A 27,065-nucleotide genomic window follows, 5' to 3' on the forward strand; every position below is an offset into this window, starting at 1 on the left:
CCTGCAGCCCTGACCCACCCCTGCACATCCTGCAGATGGTGTCTGCACCATGATGGCAGCTTGGGTTGTGCATGCCATGGCCACACTCCAGGGTGGCATGAAGTCCCCTACGTCAGCTGGTACTGGGGTGAAACCAGTTACAGGCTGTCTCCAGCCTCTGGCTTTTGTTTTGCCTGTGACCATATGTTCTCCACCTTCCTAAAACACAGAGGTCTGCAGGGCAGCACAGAGACCAGGCATGGCCTGGGCATGGAAGCTGGCAAGGGGCACAGTTCTTGTGCCAGTTCTCATCCCAGCATGCGGTGGGGGCTGTGGGGTTGACAGAAGATGAAGGGCTGGGCATGGATAAGGACTAGCAGGGGGTTTGGGGCAGGCCCGTGGCATGATGGTTCATGGAGGACTGTCTCCCCCAAAGGTGGGGGGCTGCAGCCAATTCTGGACATCAGCAAGCACTGTGTGTGTCCACCTCCACTCTCCTTTGGGGATTGCTCCCACTGGCCCTACTGTCTGCCCATAGCCCCAGCTCTCCCAGGCCATGTGGGGCGCCCCGGGGCCTGGCTCCTCGGGGCCAGGGTCAGGATGAGCTGTGGCTCTGTTGGGCTGCGATGTCAAAGGGGCCATAACCCTGGTGTTTTGCAAACTCCTGGGGTCAGCAGTTCAGCTGCCACTGACACAGAGGCCCAGAGACACACACGGGCATTTTGGGTGGATGCTGTAAGCAAACAAACGAAGGTAGAGTTACAGCGATGTACAGCCCCCCCTGGGCCATGCTGTTGGTTTTAGGCTTAACCCCACTGTGGGCTGGGTGTAGAAGTCCTCTTCCTAAGAGGACCCAAACCAAGCCAAACTGCCTGATGGGGCTGGCTGGGAAATGAGGCAAGAAAGGAACAGCATTTTGCATCTCTGTCTCAGCTACTCATGATGCTGAAGGAGCCACAGACCCCATCCCACAGACAGGACAGTGATACCTGGCATTGAGTGATGGCTCCCACCTTCCTGGGTGGCCAGTGGAGCCCCTGCCTACCCAGCCTGGCTTTGACTCCCCTTTCCCATCCCTACTTGATGATGTGTGGCTGGAGACCCCAGCTTGGGCTGGGGCTGTGATGCTGGGGATGTTGTGTCAGGTTCTTAGGACCATGTTCTGGAGGGGCTGTTTGGTCTGTACAGGGGGGTCAGGAATGGAGTGGAGCTGCCCAAGGGCATGAGCAGACCCGTCCTCATCCACATGTCCGTGGGTGTGACCCCTTCCCCGTGCATGTGTCATGGCCATTCCTGGTCAGGCTGCTTGTTTGCTGACCCCTGTTCAATGCAGAGCAGAATTGCACAAAAATACTCAGCCTCAGGTTTAAATCATGCAGGGTTGGAGATGTCACCTTCTCCCTGAGCTGATGCCATGTGAACTGCCCTCGCTGGGACTCTTTGGTCTTTGTTTCTGGCTTGCCTAGCTCAAGGACTGTGTGTGGGCCCCTTCCTGAGCTGGGTAGTTGCAGAGCCATCCCAGTTCTCTCTCCTTGCAGATGGGTGGGACCTGAGCATGTGCCTCCCCTTCAGTGCCCTCCACAAGGCTCTTGGTCTTGCTCAGCTCTGCCAGATCATTACCCATGTGCCTGGCTCACCCCATGTGCTGGGTGGGGATGCCAGGGATGAGAATAGCACCAGCCCCAACAGACCTGAATGCAGGGGATGCTTAACACCATTGGAAAATCCATGTGGGCATCCACAGACTGTCCTGGATGATTCTCTGCTCTGCCTGGGAGCCAGGAGCGAAGCTGCCACATGCTGAGCCACCCAGGCTGCCCCTGCTATGCTGGCAGCCCTGCTGTTGCGAGCGGTGAGCTCTCCTCCCTGAGGCCCAGCCTGGATGGAAAGCAGAGCCCAGCTTTGTCTCCTCTGATCTGCAGGAGCATCACTGCCTGGGAGCCAGCACGTGGCCACTGGAGGATGGTGAAGCCAATAATGACACCTGCAATTCCAGGAGCACAGACTGAAATGATGGAAGCAAAGGTCGTTTTTCCAGAAAGCTGCTGGATAGGAGGGACAGGAGGTGGTGAGGGGCAGAGGAGTCAGCCCGATTCCCTGAAAGGAAGCTGTGAGAGCAGGCTGCTGAGCAGTGACCACTGACCACAGGCTGCTGAAGAGTGACCAGAGAGGGCCACCTCATCCCGTCTGGCCCTGCACAGGGGGTCCAGGGGGCTGTGGCCAGAACACAGGGACAGTCTCCTGGCCTGGCGCTCTCACTGCCCACAAAACATGCCTCAGTCTTGCCGCTTGTAATTGAATAGAGAGAAGAATTAATTGTGAGTGGGCTGTGTCTCCCCTCCCCGCTCCTCGTTTGCCCTGGGGCTGCCTTGGTGCTGTGGGTAGTGAAGACAAGGTCATTCCCATGTAACACATCCCAATGGGGTTTCGCCAAGTTCCTTCCCTTTGGGGGTGGGGGCAGGTTAATGGTGAGCAGTGGGATTGCCCCAGGCTGCTCAGTGCTGCTCAGCCATGGAGAAGCTGCTGTTGCCTCTGAAACGCCCCATTAAAGCCGCAGTGAAGGATCAGCAGGCAGGGCTGGGGGCACTGGGCCACAGGCTGGGAAGGGTGAGGGTGGAGTGGGCTAGTATCCCTCTGGCTTTGCTGGGAAACCTCCATGTCTTTATTTTGGGGTGGAAAAAGTTAGTTTATGGCCAAGTACCCTCCAGGCATGGCTGTAAAACATTACAGGATTCTGGGTTTTGTGCATTTTGGCTCTTCTTCATATGATGTTGGAGCGGAGAGAGATGCTCAGGGTTTGGGCAGTTCTTCCTGCACTTCAGTATCCCCACCTTTGTGAGCCCCAGCCTTTGGCTAACCCTCAACCCTACTGCCTACATTGTCTGTCACCTTTCACAGTCCCCCGGGCAACTGCTCTGCCGACTGTCTGAGCCCTCTGCACCTGCAGAGAGAGCTCTCCTCGCTCTCTGGCCGGCTCGGTGTTGCCGTGTGCTGCTGCAGGTACTGCTCTCCTCCATCGGCCGGGATTAGCGCTGTGGTCCTGTCTGTGTCCCTGCCTGGCCGGAGCAGGGAACGCTGCCTGTTGCCCTCTCTCTGTGAGGGACAGCAGCGTCCAGGTTGCTTCTCCACCTGATAGTTTCACCTGAAACTATCCACTGGTAGTTCCCCCTGAAAGAGGTATTCAAGGCAAAACTCCTGTGGGTGTTTTGCTGGCATCCCCTCACTCCAAATTCTCCTAGACACCTCTTATGATATGAACTCCCAGTTTGCTAGCAGCCCTTGTCTCCATTCAGCCCAGTTTGGACTGCTTGCCCCTAAAGCTGTGGTTGGTGTTGTTTTTTTTTGTCTCTGCCTTTCTGAAAGAAGGGGTGCTAGTGGAGAGGTTTCAGGCTGATGCTCCTTGCTGGTTTTGATCTCTTGTGGGGAGCAGGAGCTGGCACCATTCTTTCTCATCCTGCACGAGGAAAGGGGGGTGTGTGCACCATTTCTGGCTAGAACTGGGCTAGACAGGAATGATAAAGAAGCAGGCAGGAAGTTGGAGATGGAATCTGGCTCTGTCCTGCAGATGTGCTAAGGGAGATCCTGGGAGAGAGAAGGGATGGTGCTGGGGTGGCCCTGGGTTGTGGGGGTGCCGTGCTGAGCATCACAAGGGGAATGGGAAGAGCTTTCTTCAGCACCTGCTGTGCTCTCTCCAGTCCCTGCTGTACAGAGAGGCACAGACCCCTCCCAGAGTCACAGTCCCTCACCTGCTGCTCCTTCCATCTCAAATCCTCCCCTGACCTGCTTCCTGTCTTATCTCAGTCTAGGCTACTCCAGGAGCTGCCTCCACACTTCCCAGCTGCCAGGAGGTTCTGTGTGGGATGAAGGACATCAAAGTTTGAGACCAAGCCTGGACCCCAGCCAGGCTGGGACTGATGCCTCCATGTCCTGGTTCCTCTCTCAGCTCCTGCTTCTTGCTGTTGTAGCCCTGTAGCTGCCCCTTGGTACCCTCAGCTTCGTGGGAAAGGGAATGGGAGGGCTGCAGCTCACATCTCTGCTGCTAATGCTTCATCTGCAGCGTTTAACATCCCTGATGAACATGAACATGAGCTCTTCTCTGAAGGAAAACCCTTCTGTATCTGACCAGTCTAAACATGGTCCCAGTTTTGCAGACCAGGGCAATGGGACAGTGGGGCAGCAGGACAAGATCTGATGGGACCATGCTGGTAAGCCTCTTGCAGGGATCACAGGCCAGTGGCTGCTTGGTGTGCTGGGGGCACAGCAGGTCCCCAGGTCTTTCTGCCACAAGGGGCTTTCTTCCACCATCTTCATAGCAGTTTGTCCTGAGGCCCAGCTGGTCTCAGGAGCACAGGGCTGGAGTTTCTCTTCTCCCCAGGAGAGCCAGACAAGCCATTTAACCTCTGTGCCAGGGGATGGAGGGGACCCTCACCCTGTGGACCAGGGGGCTTATCTCAGATGGCCTGTGAAGGAGCTGACAGGCAGGCAGAATTTCCTTGTTCTGCCTGGCATGGGCGAGAGCCTATACAAAAAGGTTTTTTACTTAAAAACAAAAGGGGGTGGGGGTGTCACTCTTGATGCAAACACAGGTGGGCTGGGAAGCACCAAGGGAAGAAGGCAAATGCCTCTGTGCAGGCCCCCATCTTCCCTGCAAGGAGCAGATTGTGGCCATGATCCAAGGCAGCAGCAGCAGGGGTGGGGTGAGCCCAGCAGCCGTGATGTTGCCTGTCCCTGGCTGCTGTCACCGACCTGCTCATTCCTTGTCCCTTCCCAAAGGTGGGGTGGGATGGGGGCTGTGGAGGCTTTGGCTGCAGGCCTGGGGATGGCTGACAGGAGCGTCGTCTGTCATCCCCTGTCAGGCAAAGTGTGGCCACCCCTGCGTGATCCCACACGGGCTTGATTTTACAGCCATGACTGGCACTTGAGCCTGTTTGCTGAGGGCAGGGGGCACGCGGGACTGTCAGCTTGCAGCTGCCTCTGACCCCGTACAGGACACCATAAATCTCCCAATTTAAGGCAGTCTGGGCTGTTCTGGAAATGGTGCTATTGAGTAGACTGTGGTGTGCATGGTAACATGTGCCTGCCTGGTCCCGTGCCCACCAGGGATAAAGTAGAGGTGGCCTCTGGTGAAGGAGAGCAACATCTGGGAATTAGACTGAATTCCTTAATTTTTTAATATATGAAAAAGCATGGATTGACTGAATTTAGAGCATCAGGAGTGTCTAGTGTTTCCTGCTCTCGTTTTGCCTGGTTTTCCTCAGGCAGTGCAGAGAGGTGAATAGGAGGAACCACCTCACCTGTGCTGTGGTACATCAGCTGTTCACACAGCTCAGCCTGGAAGGTTTTTCCTCTGACCATGTGCTGTACTGCTGAGCTGAGTGTGTGAATGTGTCGTGCCCTTGGAAACCAGCTCCTGCTTCTGCCAAGCACCTTCAGTGCCTGTCCTGCTTGCTCCTGGTCCTCCTAAATTCTTCCAGTTAAATGCTTGGGCTTGGCCCAAGATTTCTTCCTAAACATTGGAAACCCTCTTAGAAACATCTTTTTGCACCAAAAAAAAAGGGAAGGAAAATGAACAATGAACCAAATTTTGGGGTAATTTTGGCCAGCACAAGGCAGTTGCTCATCCTGTGCTGTACTGGGTTTGTTAATACTGATGCAGATACTGTTTTCTCCTTGGGCCCTGTGGGGTCAGCCCAGTGACGGGGCAGTGCCCAGGCTCCCCTGCCTGCCTGCAGCACTCCTCAGCAGTGAGGATGCTGAGCAAGATCAGGTGAGAACCCTGGGAGATCCATCCCCAGAAGTGACAGTAGGCAGAGTTTTGGGGTGACACATTGTGTGGTGGGGAGAGATGTTGGTGCACTTGTGTCTAGGGTTGTTGGGTGCCTGAGCAAGGGGGAAAGTGCGCAGGCTGGGTGTCAGTGTGCATGTGAGAGAGAGACCTGTCCTGTGGCTGCAGCTGCTGTGATTGTGTGTCAGGCAGAGGGTTGTATTTGTGGCTGGGGTAAGCAAAGCAAAGCGTGGATAGCTGTGCTGGGGGGTGCAGAGTGTGCGAGGGGTGCGAGTGAGAAGGAGGGGACCCCACGGGAAAGGCTGCACGCGTGTGCCAGCTGTGTGTGTGTGACGGGGACTGTGTGCAGGCTGTGCGTGTGCGGGTTGCCTGCATGGCTGTGCGTGTGCAGGAGGGCTGCACAGGCGTGTGCGGGGCTGTGTGCGGGGCTGTGTGTGTGTGTGTGCGGGGCTGCGTGTGTGTGCGGGGCTGTGTGTGCGTGTGCGGGGCTGTGTGTGGGGCTGTGTGTGCGTGTGCGGGCGGGCCGTGCACGCCCGTGTGTGAGTGTGGGTGTGCTTGTGCGGCGGGGCAGCCGCCGCGCTGTCACTCAGGGGCGGCTGACAGGAGCTGCCTCTCCAGCGGCGGCAGATAGCGCTGATTGCTGATTCGAGGAAGCAAAATAGCAATTGTAATTATGGGCTCTGATAAGATAAAGGAGGGCGCGGGGAGCGCGGGGACCGGCAGCGGGGCACGGCCGGCAAATTAGCAGCTGTCACTCAGCGCCGAGCAGGCGGCGCCGGCCCCGGCCCCGGCCAGGTACCGGCCCCGGGGGCCGCCCGCCGCAGCCCCGCCGCAGCCCCCGCCCCGGTGCGCAACAGGTGGCGGGGCCGGGAGGGCCGGGGCTCGCCGGAACAATGCAGCCCTCGGTGGCCCTGCCCGGGCTGCGGGGCTGAGCCCCGTCCCGCCGCCGCCCGGCCCCATGGCCCCGCAGCGCCGGCCCTGAGGGCGCCCGCCCGCTCTGCAAGGTAAGCGCCCGGCGGGGGATGCTCGCGAAGAAATCGGGGGTGTCCCGCTCCCCACCCCGGTTGCGGAATTTGCTCAGCCTCACTCCTTCTCGAAACTCCGGCCCCCTCCATCCCCCTCCTCCGGTAATCCTTTTAATGTCTGGCACGTCCCGGGAGGGCTCGCCCGCCCGCTCCCAATCCACAACGCGCCCGCGAAGCGGCGAACCCCCAGCGGGGGGAACCGCGTCCCCGACCCACCCTCCGAGCCCTTAAACCCCGTTTTACGGATGGGGAAACTGAGGCACGGGCTGGGGAGGGAGTCCCGCCGACCACTGGCCGCGGAGCCCGGTCCTTAGCGGCAGCCCCAAGCCCCGGCGACACCTGGCCCGCCGCTCGCTCCGCTTCGGCAGGTACCGCCAGGACCGGGAGGGGAGCCGGGGTCCGGCCGGGCTTCCCCCGCTGCGGCTGCCGCCCCCCGGCCGCGCCCGCCCCCGCCGTCGGGCTGAGGGTCGGCTTCGCCTCCCGCGGAGGCAGCGGGGCCGCGCCCCGGGGGCTGGCCGGGCGGTGGGGCCGCCGGGCCTTTCCCCTCTGTAGCCGCTTGTGCCCTCCTTTCTTTGGGGCGAGGACGTGCCGGCAGGGCGAGAGGAACCGAGGAGCTGAGACAGCGCCGCGCCCCCCGGGCGCTCCCCGCCGCCGCCGGGCCCCGGGCCCCCGGCCCCGCATCGGCGCCGCGATGGACCCCTGCTCTTCGCTCTTCAGCTACGTGTGAGTACCGGCAGCCGCAGCCCTCCCGCCCCGCGCCCGCAGGCCCCCGGCTCACACCTCTCCCGCTTTTCCCCCTCCCAGGTTAATGCACTTGTTCGTCCTCTGCCTGCAAGCCCAGGTAAGTGCCCGCCGGGCTGCCCGGCTTTGTTCGCCCCGCGGGGATGGGGGGTGCCCCGCCGCCGCCGAGCGGCTGGGCAGGGAGGGAGACAGGGAAGAGGAGCAGTTTAAAACCCAGGAGACAAAAGTTGCCAGGTTGCAAAAAGCCGGAGCCGAGGGGGACCCCACCTTTCCCGGGACGCAAAGTAAGGTGCGGGGGACTCCGGCTGCGAGGCAGAGAGTACCAGGATTTCAAGGAAATACGCAGGGTTGTCTTAATGCAGCTTTATTCCTGTCCCCCCGACCTCTAATTACACTCTGGATACCCCTGTCCCTCTGCTCCGTTTTTTTCCCCCCAGTACTGCTTCATCCAAAAAAGTAAAGCAGAATTTAAAAAGGGAAAAGAAACCCTGCAAAAGCCTTAGTAAAAAGTGCAGGTTTTGATTCAGCTTAAAAGTGTCAGACTTTAGCATCGCTGGTTTGTATCGGCAGAGACAGAAGTGACATGAATAGATTAAACATCCCGGGCAGAGCTTGTGCAACACCCGCATACCAGCAGGCACGCGTCGCTGGGAGCAGTGCGCCTCCAAAGCGGGGTGAAGCCCCCCTTCCCCCTGAGATTACAGGTGCAGAAGCGTTGTTTAAAATGCCCTTTAAGCTACTTTATAAAATTATTGTTATTTTCCTGGAAGCTTGGGGGGGAAAAAATGGAATTTCCAGCTGAAAAGTGAAGGGAACAGAGCACTGGGATTGTGCAGTTGTATAAAAACATAGCTGTAATATTTTGGAGTATGAGATGGAGACCAAATAGCAGCATGGCTAATGACCTCCCCTCCACATGGTACCCTCATCAGAGCTGGGGAGAGAATCCTGCTGCATTATCCAAAAACCTTCTATAGGAAACACACATGCACAGGCAGAAGCAGAGGGAGAGAGATGACATTGTCAAGGGGAGATATCTCTATAAAGCTGGCTTTGGGAGAGCAGCGGCTTTTGCTTTTATTGTGGTTTTCTGTTGTTGTTTAAGACAGGAGGAAATCTTCCCATTTGACGTGGGGGTGGTGGGGGGTAGCCCCAGCCTTCTGATGTTGAAAGGAGCGATCTCCTAACATTTGCTCAGAATACATCTTTATAAATGTCAGGGAGCAGCGAAACTTTCCAGACTTAAAAGAGGGATTTGAGACGAGGGGGGAAAAAGACTTCTGTGCCAGCTCGCGAGCCGGGGCTGAGGGGGGAGCAGGTTTGGCCGCTCGTGAAAATCATTTAAAGCCCAGGAGCAGCAGTGTTGGGTCTGGAGAGGATGGGCTCAGCTGCGGCTCGGTGTGCTGGGGCTAGGGATGACCCCGTGCTGGCAGCAAACAGCTGGCTGGGGATGAGAGCTGTGTTTGCACGGGTAGCATGTTGGTGTCCTTGGGTGGTTATACCACTAAATACCTGCCCTGGGGTATGGTTTTCTTGTAATTCTTATGCCTCATAATTCTACCATCTCTGTGAACTTTGTGTTTGAAGAACTTAATAAGTGGGGTACTTGGGAGCAAATAAAGAGCCTGAGACCCAGAGGACAGGCAGCTGTTGAAACTGTTGGGGTGTGTGCCCAGGGCAGCTGGAGCAGTTGTACGCTCCTGCAGAGGTGAGAGAGTTGTAGGATGAAAGCACCAGCCCCTGAGAGCAACATAGTGCCAACCTGTGTGTCCCACCTCGATCCCCTCCAGCTTTGATGCCCATCTCAAGGTACTCCAGTCCCAATCAGGACCCACCGAGTCCTGGAGGGGCTTCTGGGGTCACCAAGACCTGTTCTACTCCTGAGCTACCAGCACCTCTGCTTAGGGCATGTCTGGAGAGAGCACAGTTCTGTACAGGGCTCTCTGTCCCCGAGCTTAATGCTCCTTCTCCTGGAGAGGCTGTGATGGCACAGGAGGCACCGCCGCGGTCCTGGCTCCTGCCTCCCGTAAAGCCCAGCTGCAGACCAGCAATCTCAGCTCAGCCCGCTTGCCCCGCTGAGGAGTAGAGATTATAATGGTGTGTTGTATATTTTTTAATTTCCTAAAGGTAACTGTTCAGTCCCCACCTAATTTTACACAGCATGTGAGGGAGCAGAGCCTGGTGACAGATCAGCTCAGCCGGCGGCTTGTCCGTACCTACCAGCTGTACAGCCGGACCAGCGGGAAACATGTGCAGATCTTGGACAACAAGAAAATCAATGCGATGGCAGAGGATGGGGATGTGCATGGTAAGGACACACGATGGGGGGAGCCGGGGAGGTGTTCGCAGCCCGGCGTGGCGATTGATGATTTCCGTCCTGTTTGTTAGCCAGAAATCGTTAAAATCGTTCGGCTTGTGGGGGCTTGTAAAAGGAGAACATAGGGGTCAGTAATCAGCAGCTGTGTGATTCAAGGTGAGGGCAGGTTCCCTGTGCCAAGGGAGGGGACCAGTTCTTGAAGGATAGGTTCTGCTTCTTTCCTTTTAGTTCTTGGTTTGCACCTGACTCTGAGGGCTTGGGGCTGTGGCATCCTGAGCATCATCAGGTATTTTATCCCGGCTCTTTGCAGGGGTGGGAATCCCTGAGACTTTCTTTTGAAACAGAAATGGAAAGTAAATTTGAAAACGAAGAGGCAGGGAGGAGAAAGGGAATGACTGCTTTGGAAGCCTTCCCTGATCTAGGACTGTCTAAAGTGGCATTTTCCTGTCCCATCCCTTCCTTCTCAAAACCAATCACGGGGAAAGGGTCAGCGAGGCAGTCAGCTGCAGGCAAAGATGCTGCGGTGTCTCCAGAGACAAAGCAGGGGCTCTGCAAGCGTGAGAGCCGGCGCTCTGCCACGGCCCCTCTGCATCACCCTGGCACCCCCTCCCCAAAACCTCCACCCTCTCCGGGCCAAGGGGACCCATCCCTCCGCTGGGGACTCTGGAAGCCCAAACACTTTGATCGTGTTGGGATGGTCAGAGGCGGCGCAGGGGTCAGTGGGGCCAGCGAGCCCGGCAGCACCCGGGGCCGGCTGCGGGAGGCCTGATCCTGCACCCGGGCCAGGGAAGTGCCTGTGTTCCTGTGCGCTGCACACAGGTATCACAACTGTTTTTCTTTGGTATTAGCTGGATTTTCCCTTTCTTCCTTGGGTAGATTAGTAGAAACCATTTTTTTTCTTTGCCTGTCTGGTTTTTGGGGGCTATTTCTTCATTTTGCTTTGGCTGAAAATTTCATGCTGGACATTATCAGTACAAGCACAGTGCAGGTCCTTGTGATGTTCCATATATCCAGAATTAATCTTGCAAATGAATTATTCCCTTCCTGGAGCAGCTCTAACTTGAAAGGGCAGTAGCTAATTTCTGAAGCAAAAAAAAAAAAAAGAAAATCCCATCTTGTTTTAGACCTCTAACGCCTGGATTTTAAAAAACAGTTAGTGCATATTTAAATAACAACCAGGTTTAAATACGGCCAGAAGGAGGGGACTGGTGGTGGCTTGAAAAACTCTATTAAAATGTAATAAAAAAAGGTTAAGCATTTGAAGAGCTAAGGAGGAAAATGAAGACTGATCTAAACCAGAAAGAGAACAAGCAGTTTTTCAGATGTAAAGTTTTAAAAGAGTTGCAAGTCTGTAAATGTTAAAATAGAGGTTCAGGATTGTTCTGTATGAATCTCTAGGGAGGCCCCCATGTCTGGAAGAACTATTAAAACGCTTCTTACTTTCACCTTTTTTAACATTTCCTGAATACTTTCTCCTCTTCGCAGTCCAGTTGGGGGATCAAGTGTGTCTCGCTGCATTTTTTCAGCATTTACGTAGCCACTTTCCCTTCAAAGTTTGACCATGAAACATAATTTTACTGGGATAAATCTGTCACTTAAATGAAAGAATAGAGTTGAAAACGTTAAGCCTCCCCCCTTCCCCAAAAGAGGAAGGGGAATAAAAAAAAGGAATCCCCCCAAATGTTATTTAGAAATCCACTTTTGTAGCAAAGATCCCCCCTCCCCAAGCCCTTCCTTCTGCTTTTTTCTTTTTTTTTTTTTAGTCTCATTTTTGGGGGTGGGCGTGTAAAAGGGGTTGATTTATTTTTGCAGATGACCCCTTTCCCCACGCTGACACTTTTACAGCCGACTTAACATCGAGTCTGGTGTTTTCAGTTATTTGTCTTAATTGTCAATATTTGATTGACTTTTTTTAATTCTAAGGGAAGGCGGGCGGCTGGTGCAGCCCAGCCTGTCCCTCTCAGGCTGTGCTTGCCACCAAGAAAACCACTGCCAGCTGCAGTTTGGACTCGACCCCACGAGTGGCTGGAGACACCAGCGCAGCTCTCTGCCCACTTGCTGGCTTGTGTCTGTGCCCAGGGTTTTCTGTGGATTGGGGCTGGAGTTTGCAGGGCTCACACACTGCCTGCAAGGGTCTCGGGGTGCAAGTCCCTGGGGCCAGGTTGTCTTCATCCGCTGTGGATAAGGGCCTGGAGTGACACATGGGCTGGGCTCGTGCAGGCCAGCAAACCTGTCTGGTGGCTGTAAATCACAGCTGCCCTTTGGGGGGGACCCATGTGTCCAAAAGAGAAGCAATGTGCATCTTTAAAGCAGGGTTTTGTGCTCATTGGGGCCAAGGCCTCCCCACTCCCTCCCTCTTTCCCTCTTCATGCCTCCCTTCCTCCCTCCCTCCCAGCTCTTTCTATCTCTCAGAGAGAAAATCAATTCTCCTCAAACCTTTTACTGCCTCCAAGATCAATTCCACCCCTTTCCCCAATATAGATAAATAGGGGGTCACTGTCTCAGTGCTTTGTTTGTAGAGTGCCATCGCTCCCGTGGGTGGTTTTGGGGATGCTAGGTGCTTGTCAGGCTCTGGGCATTGATCAGCACAGTCTGCTCTTCCCAAATTTCTTGTCTCTGAGTTCAATTTGTCTGCCTAGGGGTAGGGGGATGTGAGTGCATGGTAGCCTGGGGACAAGAGATGCTGCAGGGCGATATTGACAGGAGGGGTGCCTGCATGCACATTAAGCTTGGCCTGTCTAACAGCACCAAATCAGTTGGCCCCAGCAAATTTGGGGATGACCTTTCCATTGGTCAGCTCAGCAGCTGCCAGTACTGCCTGCTTGCTGTCCCCACCCTTGGTGCCATTGACCTCAGTAGCATCTGTCATAAGCGGGACGCAGGGTTGAGGCACTGCAGAGACAGAAAGGCCATTTGCCCCTAGCCTAGAGTGTGATCTAGGCTCAGTTTCACTTGTGTGCACACCTACAGCCTCCTTGTGCTGTTTGAAGCATCCTCCTGCAGAGCCTCCCACTCCAGAGCCCCATCATTGCCCTCAGTGGGGCTCACTGGAGGCTGAGCATCCTGGGGTAGAGATGTGCAAACTGCAGTGAACTGCATTCCTGAGAAGCTGAGCAGCCCTTGTGCAGGAATCAGAGAGGAAAAATAAGGCATCAACGGGCTTAACCCCATAATAAGAGTGTAGGCTTGGAACCTTTGTGGTCTGTCCTCTCATTGCCTCCTGGACAGCACTTACAATACTATGGGCTGATGCTGGGCAAGAGGTGATGGGACAGTCACAGCTGGCTTTTCAGCATCGTGGGGAATTCTTTGGTGCTTGGCATGGCACAGACCTTTTGAGGTGCAAACAGGTAGCCACGGTTCCCAGCGGGGCCATTCCCAGCGGGGCTTGCTCTGGGGACAGCAGCTGCAGGAGCGGGAAGAAGGATGTCCTGTCCCCATCCTCCCCCCTCCCTGGGAATGGATGGGCTTTGGGGCTTGGGTTCCCAGGGTGAAGGCAGGGAGGGAAGGTGACAGGTCTATTTATAGGCGGCCCATCGACCCAGCAATTTGCATAGCTCCTTCGGAAGTCGATCGATGCCTCCATTAAAAAACTGAGACCAAATCAATACGCCCTCTCGACTCGTGCAAAGGTGAAAGGCATTAAAAGGGTGGCTGTACCCTTCACGCCTCCCCTGCCAGCTGCAAAGTCACTGCTCCTCCTGCAGCCCTGGCCTGGCAGAGGGACACGGAGCGGTGTCCCCTGGGCTGGGGACAGCTGGCAGCACACTGTGCACATGCAGAAGGTGCCTGTCTGGTTCTTGGCCACAGGCATACCCAGACTTGCCTCAGTTTGCAGGGCAGCTGCCTTGTTCTCTGCCAACCAGCGTGTGCCCTGCTCACTGCCCTGCCTCTGTCTGGGACATCTCTGTGACACCTGAACCACTGAGCTCTGTGGAGCTGGGTAAAACAGAGCTACTTCCCGTCCAGCACAGCTTAAGGTGGCAAAGGGACATGTCCAAGGTCATGCAGGGACATAAGGGCAAGTCAAGGGGCAGTGGGGACAGGCTGTATCTTAACCTCATGTGCTGATTTTAGGGCCAGAGACCACGTGCCTGCAGTGCCCAGCATCAGGGTGCATTGCTGGGGTCTCCATACCTGTGCCAGCCCTATCCCACAGCCCCTCTGACCTCCCTCCCTCTCTCCCCTGCTGCTCTCCCCAGCCAAGCTCATCGTGGAGACAGACACCTTTGGGAGCCGCGTGCGTATCAAGGGGGCAGCCACAGGTTTCTACATCTGCATGAACAAGAAGGGCAAGCTGATTGGCAAGGTAGGGTGCAAGGGTATGGGCAGGGAACTGCTGGGGACACGAGTGGGGACTGCCAGGAGAGGAGCTCTGCCTTTTGGGGGCAGGGGGACAAGCCATCCTGCAGCCTGAGGAGGAGCAAGAGAGGTGGGCGGGTGCCGTGTGGGGCACATTCCTTCTATCTCTCCGAACAAATAGGCGGATTGCTGGTCTATTCTCCACGATTACATGGTACAAGTGCCAGGAATGTTAAGATGCTCCATGGGGCTGGCCCCAAGGCCAGACCCCACCACCTGCTGGTTTGTCATGCAGCTTCTGTGCCTTGATGCCCCTTCCCGTGGTGGGGGGGCTGGACATGCAAAATCCCTCAGGAACAGTGATTATCTGCAAGGATTTTCCATGGCAGCTGCTTCCTGGGGGCTGCCTGATGTGGGTCCCTCTCTAGTCCTGCTACTGCCCATTATGGGGGGAGCTCAGTTCCTGGTTACCCCATGCTCCCTCAGCCACCTGCATCCATAGGCACCGTCACCACTAACCTTGTGTTGCTTGTCCTGCCACTCAATGCTCCTTGATGCCCCTCCTATATTAAAGACTCCAGAGGGACAGGATGGGTGGGTGAACTGGGATGGAGAGTTTGCTTATGGTTACATCCAGGCACAGATGGAGGCCAAAATTCCCTTATGGATATGGGGGAAGTTAAGGCTGGGACGTTCCCCTATGGATGTGGTGGAGGTTAAGGCTGGGACCAGCTGGACTGGCACGTAAGCAGCAGTGAGCAGTGTTTGTGTCACAATGTCTTCTCACTGCAGCTTGTTAGGGAAAAGCACATTTTGGGCAATTCTGACTTGTGGGAGAAGTGAGCCTTTGGCTGCCCGCAAGCTCTGCAACCCTGCTGCCACCGCAGCCAGTGCAGGGCGGGGCAGTGAGAAGCAGCCCTCTGAGAAAGTGCCCGCTGCTTAAATCTCTGCTCCCGTCCCCTTCCCAGAGCAACGGCAAAGGCAAGGACTGCGTCTTCACGGAGATCGTGCTGGAGAACAACTACACGGCGCTGCAGAACGCCAAGTACGAGGGCTGGTACATGGCCTTCACGCGCAAGGGCCGCCCGCGCAAGGGCTCCAAGACCCGGCAGCACCAGCGCGAGGTGCACTTCATGAAGAGGCTCCCCAAGGGCCACCAGACCACCGAGCCCCACAGACGCTTTGAGTTCCTCAACTACCCCTTCAACCGGAGAAGTAAAAGGACTAGAAACTCCAGAGCGGGCCCTTGATGTGCCCGCCCCTGCCTCCTCTGCCTGCATCTCTCCTGGAGGATGCTCCTCTGAGCTTGCTGGACTATATGTAGAGACTTTCCCATATGGGTATCAAAGAAAACACAAAAAAAAAAAAAAAGGGGGGGGGGGGGATAAAAAAAATTACCTGCTCTAGTTGTTGGTGCTTTTGGGGGGGGTGTTTGGTTTTTACAAAAAAAAGGAAAAAAAAAAAAGATGAAAAAAATGAGAGAGGCTCTATTTTTGTACTCCAGCTTTAAAAGTAATGAAACATTCAAAGACTGGTGAAGGGAGAAGAGCCCTTCACTTAGAAATGTTCTAGTCTGTTTGGGGTTGTGCTTTATTTTGTAATTTTTTTTTTTTGTAGCTCTAGGGGGAAAGGAGTTAAAAAATCATGTTTAAAACAAACAAGCAAAAAACCATAGAAATCCAAATCTGGAAGTGATGTGCTACTTAAATGAACTGAACAAATGCTATGCTTGCTGGAGAAGATGGCGAAGCTGGAACCAGCTAAGAGAAAGGGATTTATTTTGGAGGTGGTTGGAGGCCTCCTAGGTGGTTTTTGCAGCCTGGGTGATGTGGGGACACTGCCAGTGGGCGCTGACTGTGACACCTGGGGTGAGGACCACTGGATGCTTTCTTTCCTTGGATGTGCCTACTTCTTTGGCTGAGCAAGGGGTTGCTGGAAGTCGCATCTTTCTGAGAATGCTGCTGGCTTCACAACTCTCAACTTACGTTTTTTTCTCAGGAGGGGACAGGGGTGATGGATTCCCCAGAGAAAGTCCTGAACTGACTTGGTACCTCTTACCCACAGGAGCATCTTTGGCATTTGGTTTGTTTTAAAGTACTAAGGTACAGCTGCTGTGGAGCGGGCTGATAACTGGTATTATTTTTTCCCCATGTGGAAAATGTGAACTTCTCACCAAAAATTGATATTTTTTTCCTGTCTATATTTTTTTATGAGATGCAAGTTTTCATCCATAAAATTAAACAAAGTTTACAAATTATTGCGGAGCCATTTCAGGCTGTTTTGTTGTGATATTCAGTATCTTGTCATAGTAGTTGGGGCTTCCATTGCCAACCATCTCCTACAGGTTCTTCTTTGATCAGAAATACTGCCACCCTTGCCCCCCTAGAAAGAAAGGGGTTTCTTTCAAAATTTCTGTGTTGACAGGAGCCCAATTTTATATTTAGAAGAAAAAAAAAACCCAAAGGAAACATTTAATCTCTTGAGTGAACATCCTCAGCCAGCCCTGCTCTGCACATGCTGCCCTGGGACTGTGACTCTCCAAAGGGTTAAACCAATCATTCTTCATGGAGAGGGCAAACAAAGACACTGGATAGGAGCCAGAATCAGGGGTGACTTTTCATCCAATCTTTTTTGATTGTTTGAGGTTTTTCCTGTTTCCTTGAGGATTTTTGTTTTGTTTCAGTTGTGTACAAATTGAATATGAAATGATTGAAATATTTATTTAATATGTGCATTAAAAGTTTGTATTAGTCTAACTGAGCCTGATGCTTTCCAGGGAGGGGCTGGGGCTGGACAGACATTGGAGAGGGATGAAAGAGGATGGCAGTGAGGTGCAGGATGGGGCTGAGGCTGCTGGTTGGTGCAGTTTCCTTCCCCAGGGAACAGCTGTGGAAAGTGAGAGACTGCCCCAAGCTTTTGGACCCTGATGAGTCTTGTGGAAATCATGGTTTTCCTTGCAGCAAATTCCAGATTTAATATGCAGCTGCCAACTTCTTGAGACGTGGGAGCAAGGCCCACTGCAGGTCGAATGGGGACATAGTGCAATGGAGCCTTGACCACTGCTTTCAAGGATGGGATGAAACTTTCCAAGAGAAAGCTGTTATTTGCTCCTCTCTTTCCCAGATGAGCTTGAGGGCTGTGCAAAATGGGCTGTTGCATCCCCTCTTTCAGAGAATACTGAACCCTGCTGCAATGCTGGGTCTTGCTTACAGGAGCTGATCAGGGGTTCAGATATGGAGTGGTTCTAAGGTATGGAAGCACGCAGGAATAAAACTGTGGAGCGTGTTAAACCGCTCAAGTCTGGCAGCCCTGCAAGGTGCATCTCCCCATCACCGCTGCCGGCCCTGGGTTTGTTGCAATGCCCATGGGGTGCCTGTGACATCTCTTGGTGCTCACGCTGGGCCCTCCCCTGGCTGCCTCGGCAGCCTGGGCTGAGCCGCCGGAATTTGCCAATAACTTCAAGGAGGGAAAAGAAGGGGCTGAGCACTTGGCCTTGCCCTGCACCTGAGCATCGCGGCTGCAGCAGGGAGATCAGGGATGTTGCTTGAGCCACAGGACAGCCTGGATGGCTTTTGTCTGACTCTTCCAGGAGGGACCCAAGGGCTGCAGAAGCCTGAGGATTACAGTGGGGGCAGACTTTGTTGTGGTTTACAGACGACAGGAATTAAAAGTGAATTGCTCCTGGTCTTTCCCCAGGCAGAGATGGTGTTTGATAGTCCTTAATGGTTGCTTTTCTTCCTTTAATTTGTCTAACTGCTTTTCCTAATGGCTTTGCGAACATGAGTGAATTGGTGCCAGGTGCCTGCTCCAGGTACGGGTAGCAGAGGCACGGGTCTGGCTCTGTGTCTCCTGTCTTGTTACAAATGCTCCAGCTATGGTAGGGAAGGGCATGGTGTGGGTGCTCAGCCTCCAGTAAAGCTGTTCCCCCCTCCCTGCCATCCTGGGATGCAGCCAAGAGCTGGAGCAGTGAGCAGCCAGCAGCCTGGGGTTTGAGGTGGGTATGGACACTCCTGTGTCCCCGCATAGCTCCGTGCCACACTAGCCCCCAGATCCTGCTTCTGCCTGCCACAGTGAAAGGCACCCGGGCCTGGCCCTGGGAAGGGATCCCCAGCTCACTTGGTCCATGGTCAGTCAGCCACTTTTCATTGAAGGGCTTTTGGGTGGCCATGGAGCACTACAGCTTCAGACTTTGTATATTGTTTGAATTTGTCCGACTTTAGCTCCAAGTCAACAAGGGTTGTTTCACCATTGCTTGGAAGATTAAAGACCCCCATTCTAGTAAGTTAATGAGTAAGTGAATGAATTAATTAATGGTTCCTCATATCCTGTCTCTGCACTGATACCTCTTCATCCTTGGTAAGTCTGGAGGATCTCGTGCTCTTCCTGGGCCCTGCAGGCTGCTGTGTTACAGGGTCCCCAGGGCTGGTGGCTTCCACCACCCATGCAGGGAGGTGGGGACAGCCCCTGGTGGTACCTGCTGTCCCTCCACAGTTACAGGAACTCTGGCTGCTATTTGAATGAATAGGGTCAATCATCAACTGGGACTTTTCCTTTTTCCTCCTTCATCAGCAGGTGTGTGAACCAAGCTTGAGAATCACAGCCATCCAAGGGCCCTGGGGACCGCGGGGTGCTGGGATGGGGCTGGATGCAGGAGTGGGCTGGGGAGGAGGGCTTTGGGGATGGGTGTTTGGTTTTGTTAGCTCACGCTGTTAGTGTGGGTGTCTTGGGCAGAAACCCCTGCTTTGAGCTAGCAGAGTCCTTGTGGTGGGCATGTGTCCGTTCCTATTGCCACCATTCCCAGTGACACCCTGCAGCCCCCTCACTGCCACCAGCTGGCTCGAGGGAAGTGGCAGATGAAGCAGGAGAGGAGCCTTGCTGCTCTGGCTGTTGAAGCAGGGATGATGGCCCCATCCTGAGCTCTGAGCAGTGGTGTCCCTGCCTGGACAGGGCTTCGCCATGCGGTGCCATCCGGACGCAGTGACAAGGCTGGAGCTGATGACAAGGCTGGAGCTGAGCAGTTTGGGAGACTCCGCCTTGCCAGATCGTGGGGAAGCACACCTGGTCCAGCCAGCTAACACAGGATAAGAAGTAAATGAGGGGTGAACATGCCAGGGCAGCACCAGGCAGGAGAAGAGCTGTTTTCAGGTTAAATGCTGCTGTGGTTGCCCAGAGAGCTGTGGGTGCTCCATCCCAGGCAATCTGATCTAGTGGAAGGTACCCCTGTCCATGGCAGGGCATTTGGAACTAGAAGACCTTTAAAGTCCCTTCCAATCCAAACCATTCTGTGATTCTATGGCAGAGAAACAGAGTAGCAGGCAGCAATAAATTGAAGTGGCAAGAAAAGGGGCATGTGCTGTCTGAGCAGGGGCTGCACCCCTGCTTTTTCAGCCAAACCCCAAACCTTTTGGCACATGCTGTCTCTGCTCCCACCCCTTCTCTCAGTTTACAACTTTTCCATGAGGTCTGCTTGGATATGGTTGCCCACTGAGCTGGGTGGGCTGTAGGATGCTGTGGCAGGGCTGAGGCTTGCCCAGGCTTCCTTAGGCAGGCTCTAGCTTGGGAAGGACGACTGGGCTGTTTGTTTATTGCATCAGGCTCAGCTTTCAAACATTTCCCTGCCATCCCCCTCCCCCTCCTTTAATTAATTCTGGGTAAGAAGTTCTGGCTTTATTGTGCCACCGAACTGAGGGCTCCCTGTGGGAAAAGTCACACCTTCTGAACAGCTTCTGATACCATGCAAATGAAGGACAAGTCCAGGAAACGCTTTCATCTCAGACCTGTCCAGCCCCCTGCCCATTAATTACACACATTTCATTTGTGTGAGATCAATTCCTCTCGGGGAGGGGGCGGGGGGGTGGCTGCAGTTTGTGGATCATCTCAGCCCCCCTCTGTAAAGACTCCTCCTTGGAAAGGATTTATAGCCAGAAATGGGGATGCTCAGGGACTCAGTGGGGGATCTCATATTTTGGCCACTCCAAACCAAACTGGCTTGTTGGTGGGCTGCATCCTGCCAGCAGGGAGGGCTCAGCTCTGCTCCGTGCCCTGCTCCATACCAGCGAGCCCTGGCTGTGGAACCAAGTGGAGCATCCTAGAAACACAAGGTGGAGCAGAAATGAGCTCGGTGCTGTCACAAGGGAATCTCCCTCCAGGGCCAGGAGCTCATGAGATAGATTGCTTTGGGCAGGGTGGCCACAAAATGAGTCTCACATGTGCAAACATCCTTCTGTGCTGCTACAGCACTCAGCATGTGTTGAGGGACAGCACAAAATCTTCTTGGCCACAGGTGAACCAGACCTGATGCTCCTTTTGAGCCTTGGTCCCTCTCTGCTCCTCTCCTCTCCTTTCCACACAGGTTGTCAGGCTACAGGGTGCAGCCAAGGGCACCTCTAGGCTGGTCCCTCTTTTCCTGAGTCTGATGGGGAGTCTCGGGTCCAGACCCTGGAGAAGGTGCAGAGAGAGGGGATGTGGAGTACAGTTGGTTTTCACAGCCAGTTTCCTGGCCATAGTAATAACACTTAGCACTTCTGTAGCACCTGGGATGCTCCAACACCTTCACATATGCTCCTGATTACCACTCTGCCTTCCATTTGCAGCGTTTCTGCCCCCTCCCCGAGCACACCTACAGCACTGTCAGTTCTCCCTTAGAAATGGGGCTGCCCTCCAGTTCCTGTGGCTTTGCTGCAGAAGAAGTTTGATGGTTAAGTTTGCTGTTTGCTTTCCTCCTGGACAAGGATGTGCTGAGGCCTCTGGTGTTGACAAGTCATGGGCCCAGGGAGACATGGCCCCTGTGGCTTGGTACATCAGAGGAGCTCTTGGGAGATGTTGGAGGGATGTTTGGGACTGGGCTGATGGGAACCTGCAGCTTTTGCAGGGTCAAAGTCAGCATGAAATTGGAGCCAGGCTCCAGCACAGCCTCTTGTCCACCCACTGGCCCTGCACCACACCAGCTGCAGACAAGAGAGGGCTCGTGTGGATCAGCTGGAGGTTATGGCTGTTACTCCAGGTTGCCTAATGGCCCAGGTACTGTGCAAGGAAATGCACTTCAGATTTGCTGCTCTGGGCACAGAGGGATGTTCATGGGCTCCATGTGACTTACAGCATCTCTCCTAGGTTCATAGAAGCTGTAACACTGGAATGTCCTTCCAGGCTGTGTGGTGTCCAAGATAAAATCATACTCCTAGATCAGAGGCTGGGGGAGGCTTGGCTCTGTTGGGAACCACTCAGGTGTTATCACTTTGCTGAGGTTGTGCTGTTGGTTGTTGTGGACTGAAAATGGGATGCTGAGGGCTGTCAGATGAGGGATGTCAGAGCCTCCCCAGTTTGGTGAATGCCTGATCTGTGCCCTTGCTCCCACCAAAGCCCTTTGTTCAGCCATGGAGTAACCCCTTCTAACCATAGCCATGGCACTGTGAGGGGTCCTTGATTCCTGGCCTGGCTTCTCCTGCATATGGCCAGTAGTGTTTTCTAATTGTTTTCCTTCCAAAGATTTATAGCAGGAGCAGAAGGGGAAAAAATCTCAGCCTCTTTCTGTGATTGTTTTGCAGACTCTTTCTGCTGTAGTAGTACATCTTGGTGGCTGAAATTTCCTCTTTAATGAGCTGCTCCCAGAGTAAGGAGCAGCCCTTGTCCCAAAGACATCATGTTTCCTCTGGTCCACTGTAGCAGGTGCCATAAGCTGTCAAGATAAACAGAAGCATGTCTAGTTGCTACCACAGCAAAATGGAGTCCTGAGAAGAGATTTTTAAGAAGAGCTGGAAGGTGTCCCTGTAGAAATTCATAGCAAACTTTAGGAAAACTCCAGTAATAGCATAAAAAAACCCAAAAAACCCCCATAAGAGACGCCTGAAGTGCAGGATGAGACCTAGGCTGTACATCCATAGAATTTTAACCATCAGGATGTGAAATGGGACCTTGAGTGCTGGCTGTGCCTACTCAGGCCCCGGGCTGTGGCTGTGCTCCCTATCTCCCCATGAGAAGCAGAAGCCCAGCTGGGAGCCAGCCCTTTGGTAATGGCCTGCGAATTTCCCTGGGCTCTGTTAATTGCCGCCTGGCTGCTAGTTACAACTCCAAGTCAATTGCGGGGAGTGTTGGGCCCTGCAAAACAACCCCTTGAAATCAGTTGTTAGCCCAATTAACAACCAGTTTGGCTTCGGTTCAGGCTGTTAACCATCAAACAGCTAACTGCTGGTAATGATTGATTTCTCAGCAGTTGGGGCTGCAGCGGAGGAGCCAACCTCTGTCACAAAATGCCGTTAAAACCAAAATTTTGTGAATGCATCTGGCTCAGGCAAACGTTTGAGTTGTCCCACACCGGTAGAGCAGGCAAGGGGATGACCAGAACTTTTATCCATTTTGATTAAAGTAGGGGTCGTTAGTGTGTGCTGGGGTGAAGTGGCTGCCACCACGCAGTGCTCTGGGAAGGCAGGCACCACTCTTTGCAGGGCAACCATTGGTACTCAGGGGGCATCACGGCATTCAAAGCCCCCATGGAAGGGCACTGCTCATTGTCCAGCTCTCTTCCACAGTTACTGTTCCAGCCAGCAAACCTGCACAGATTAATGTGTCTCGTTTGGATGTGCAGGTGTTTCCACAAACCACCATTTCCATCTGCACCACCAGCCAGGAGCTTGTACAGGGACAGCAGCTCCCATCAGCATATGCAAGCTTGGGATGTCTCCACAGCAGCCTGGGACATCGTGCTTCCTGGAAGGCAATGTAGGCTCCTCTGCAGGTGTGAGTATCTCTACAAAAACTATAAAATACTCTTTGGTCCCAGGTTATAGGCAGGATTTGTTTAAGGCTGCTGGCCAGGTCTTCATCCTTTTCCCTCCAGTTTCAGGTCCTGGTTCTCCACTGTGCCCTGACAGGCTGGTTCAAACACATTGCTGGTGTTACATCAAGAGCTTTTTTCCCTAGGGATATTTTCCCCCTGATCAAAGTGTCTGATTCAAGCTGTAGCATGTCTGGGGAGGAGGAAGACAGCCACCTGTTAAGGAAAGACACTGAAAGTGCAGAGGATGTGCTGCAGAGGTTGACTTTGTGAAATGTAGGCTCCATTGCAGGGTGAGGAGGGAGCACCTTGATGAACAGCACTATGGTGGTTGTGCTTTTGTGGGTTCCCAGGGGCCTGTAGTCCTGCCAGGGCCGCAGCTCTGAAGCCTGAGCTCAGTTTCTGAAGCTGGGACCTGGTGCTTTTCAGCAGGACACGTGCTCCTGACACCCATGCAGATATTTCAAAGATCTTCCTGCAGGGTTCCTCTAAGTGCAGACCTGGTTCTCCCTGGAGCCATGCTTTTCTGTCCTTGCACTGCAAGTATGGTCATCCCAGACTCCCACCAGTACACACCCCTGCATGGTGCATCTTTTCTGTAATTAGCTGTATTAGATCCTTGGGCACACAGGACAAAGTTGCTTTTTCATCAGATACCTACTAAAAGAAGCTGTGTTCTCTCCCACGTTGGGATTACCTTGTCACCTGTACTGGGGGGGGCTGGGTTGCAGCTGAAACTCCCCCCATGCCAGGCAGTGAATGTGCAGTGAGTCTCTGCATCCGGGAGATCAGTCAGGGTTTCACCTCCAGCGGGTACAAGAAGAAACTGGTTCTTGCAAAAGTAAAAACGAGGAGTCTGGGGTAAGCAGACGACCCAGTTTTCTCACTCATTATATCTGTGAGCAAATGTTTTACTTGCAGCTTATGCATTTGACTGGGCTGAATTACAGCAGTCCCAGTCTGTGCATCTTCTGGGTGTCCCATTGCCGCTGAGCTGATGTTGAACACATCCTTCCAGGTGCTGCTGATGGGTGCCTCTTGCCTGCTGGAGCTGGATGAGCGCTGCCTGCTCAGACTTTTTGTATACCAGAGAAGGTCAGCTATAAACAGAAATGATTGGTTTTGTTGGGGGCTCTTTTTAGACATCAAAAATGCTCCATCATCCCCGTCTGGCTTAGCTTTCAGCAGCCAATGCAAACAGAGCCAAACCCTCAGCAGAGAATTTAGCAAGAGAAGAGCACAGACTTTCCAGAGCTATTCTGCCAAAGTATCATATCCTCATTCCTCCTTATACTTTGTGCCACATCAGTTGATGCTGTTCTGGGCTCTGCACAGACACAGGGTGAACTCAGAGGAGCTCCCAGCCAGAGCTGAAAGCAAGTGGCATAGCCCCTCTTTAGAGAAGGTGTGGGGGAAATTAGTAACCAGAAAGATTAAGATCTGATAGAAATTCTGGCAGAGCTGCAAATCAGCTGAATCAATCTGTAAGAGGCCAAGAAAAGGTATGGCAGTGGTCCAGTGGGAGAAGCAATGCATGTATGCAATAATCTGAGTTATAAATGAGGTATAAAACCACAAACCTGATTTTTTTTTTCTAAACCTGCTGTCCAATTCCTCAGCTTTGACTGAAGATTGGACTCTATCCTGAATGCTGACTGGATTTGTTACATCAGCAGATTTCAAGGTTGTGGGGAATATTCCGAATGTTCATCCCAGTCTTCTGCCATACTTGGATGAGAGAAACCTGCTCAGTGCCTTCTGAGTGAAAGTCATAGCTCTTACTTAAGGAACAGGAAGAAAGGATATTCTGCAGGGACCCCATATTTCAATATTCTTTGTCAGTTTTGGCCTAAAATGCCTAACTTCAACTACAGCACTTGATCTTGCCCTCTTCCAGCCTACAGTGTCATCCCACCTGACCAAGTTTCTCCAGACAGAGCAAACAGGTTTTCCAGGTCTCTCTGAGCTCTTGTAAGGACTTTTAAAGCTGATTCCCATCTGTCAATATCTCTTGTGAAGTGCAGCCAAGTGTCTTGGCCTCAGCATCTGGCGATACAGTCTGGTGTTGGCTTGGTTCTGTCCTGGACCTTGAGAGGAGAAAAGATGCATTGGCCACCCACTGGGGTGATGTCTGCTCAGAGCTGGTGTTTTCCAAAAGGTTCTTGCAGGACTTGCAGAGCAATTGAAACCAACCATGGAGCTGTAATCCTCATACAGACGGGACCACTATAACTGCAGGCTGTTTTGAAGAAGAGAGACATGATGGTCCTCACAGGAGGTGCAGGTAAGGCAGTTACAGTCTCCTGACTTATGTCCAGCTGCAGCGGCCACAGCACATCTCTAAGGCAAAGGCAGCATTTATTTTATAATGAAATCTGAAATGCCAGATCTTGTGCCTTCCCAGGAGGACTCCATCTCCTGTCATCTATATATTGACATCTGATCTATTTTTGGTCTCTGTTGTGATGGATAAAGCCACAGTCTTTCCTCCAATTTCACTAGAACCACTGTGGATAAGTTCACATGTGAGCAGAAGGTGGTTTGACCTAATTATCCTCCATGCCCATGTCTGCAATTCTCTCACACTAAGCCGGCACAGCAACAGCAGTGAGAGCACACGTTTTCATATACCCAAGGGTTTTGGCAGAATCTGTGTTTCTGGAGCCGGTCACTGACCCCAGATGCTGCCCCACTGCACTTTTGAGGAGTGACTGAGATGTAGAAGGGCACAATAGGGCAGGAAGTGCTGTGGAAACTGCAAATTCCCAAGGCTATGGCTGTGGCTTGTGGCAGTATGTGCAGCACCTGCTGCTCTGACCCAAATCCCACCACTGTCACAAGCTGGTTAATTATAAGAAAAGCTCTTTCTTACTAATTGCTGCTGGCTGGTAAAGGGGCATCCCCAGCCCCTAAAGGACTGGTGGGATCAAGAGCAGAGAGCAGTGGTTGCTGACATGTGCTGAGCCCTTGCAGCCTCCATTGTGGAGCCTGCAGGTGTCTGCACTTCTCTCCCTCTCAGAGTGATCACTGTCAGGAGCTGAGAGTTTCACCACCTCCCCCTGCAGAGCCGTGGGTTTGCCACGCACTTGACACCGGTGCAGGGGGATGACTTGTGCTTGACGACTGTCCCCACCACAGCAGCTGCCTGTCCTTCCCCAGTGCCCCCCTCCAACCTCCTTGCAAGAGTTGTGGCATTCCCAGAATGAGGCCGAACTCCAGGGTGGTGTGGTGGGATGTGGAGGTGGCACGCCTGGGGCCATGTTGCCAGCTGGTGAATGTGACAGCCTCCAGGCCACTCCGTGGTCCCAGACGCTCCAGTCACCAGCTGGGGCTTCCCAAACCGAGTCTGGGGCTCCCTGGCGGACCAGTTTGCCTTCAGCTTCAGTAAGGATGAGAATCTTCCCTACATGTAAGAGAAAATTACAGCTGTGATTTTTGTCCTGATGGTGATACTCTGTGAGCTGGGATTTCAGACAAATCCTCAGCACTGTGTCATGGGATCACATTACATGTGGTGTGGATGGGGCATTTCTTTTGTGTGTTTGATGCCTTTGGTGTGGAAAGCTGTACTGGTGATGTGAGCAAAGGGACGAACAGCAAAGGGGACAAAGCAGGCAGCAGTGTGGACAAGTCCTACATGGAAAAGCAGAAGCAGCTGGACTGGCCAGTCGAAGGGCAAGGAGGGGCTTTGGGTCCCATCCTATGCTCCCTAAAGTACGTTTCCAGGGAATGAATACCTGTTGGAAGGAGAAGGGAGCTGGAGCTGGTTAGTGAAGCACATAGGCTTTTAGTCCTCTTGTCACTCAGCAGATGACAAATGTGGAGTCTCTGCTATTGAGACCAAGTGAATCCCTAATGGACTGCTTCAAGGGACTGTCACTTAGAGAAATGGCAGTGTGACACAGACAGCTATTTCATGACTGCTTTACTAGGCAGCACCCACTGCTCACTGCTCCTCTGCTGCCTGCTCCACCCCAGAGCCAGGCTCACCCTGTGGCATGGCCAGCTGGGATGAGCTGGCCATAACCTGTCCTGATGAATGGTCCAGAGGAGTTGCACTGACTTCCTGGGGCGGATGCTGGACACTGAGATCAGACTCTGCTCTGGTCTGGGCAGCATCACAGGCACTGTGCACTGGTGGGTACT

At 53.5% G+C, this 27,065-nt stretch overlaps 1 protein-coding gene across 1 annotated transcript; it reads left to right on the top strand.

Moving 5' to 3' along the window:
• The first annotated feature begins 7,480 nt into the window (after positions 1-7,480).
• FGF8 (fibroblast growth factor 8) lies at positions 7,481-15,406 on the top strand. The gene is made up of 5 exons (XM_041415747.1): positions 7,481-7,512; positions 7,594-7,630; positions 9,658-9,838; positions 14,050-14,156; positions 15,118-15,406. Exons 1-5 carry the CDS (start codon positions 7,481-7,483, stop codon positions 15,397-15,399), a joined length of 639 nt encoding a protein of 212 aa, XP_041271681.1. The 3' UTR covers positions 15,400-15,406.
• The last annotated feature ends 11,659 nt before the right edge of the window (positions 15,407-27,065 follow it).

The sequence above is a fragment of the Onychostruthus taczanowskii genome, unplaced genomic scaffold (genome assembly GCF_017590055.1).
Source record: "Onychostruthus taczanowskii isolate IOZ18803 unplaced genomic scaffold, ASM1759005v1 scaffold5, whole genome shotgun sequence".
Taxonomy (NCBI): Eukaryota; Metazoa; Chordata; class Aves; order Passeriformes; family Passeridae; genus Onychostruthus; species Onychostruthus taczanowskii.

Bases quoted from the DNA above. Each gene is read 5' to 3' on its own strand.
- FGF8 (XM_041415747.1), top strand. From the start codon at position 7,481: ATGGACCCCTGCTCTTCGCTCTTCAGCTACGT. The intron at 7,631-9,657 runs GTAAGTGCCCGC...AATTTCCTAAAG, and splicing joins TCCTCTGCCTGCAAGCCCAG to GTAACTGTTCAGTCCCCACC. The intron at 14,157-15,117 runs GTAGGGTGCAAG...TCCCCTTCCCAG, and splicing joins AGGGCAAGCTGATTGGCAAG to AGCAACGGCAAAGGCAAGGA.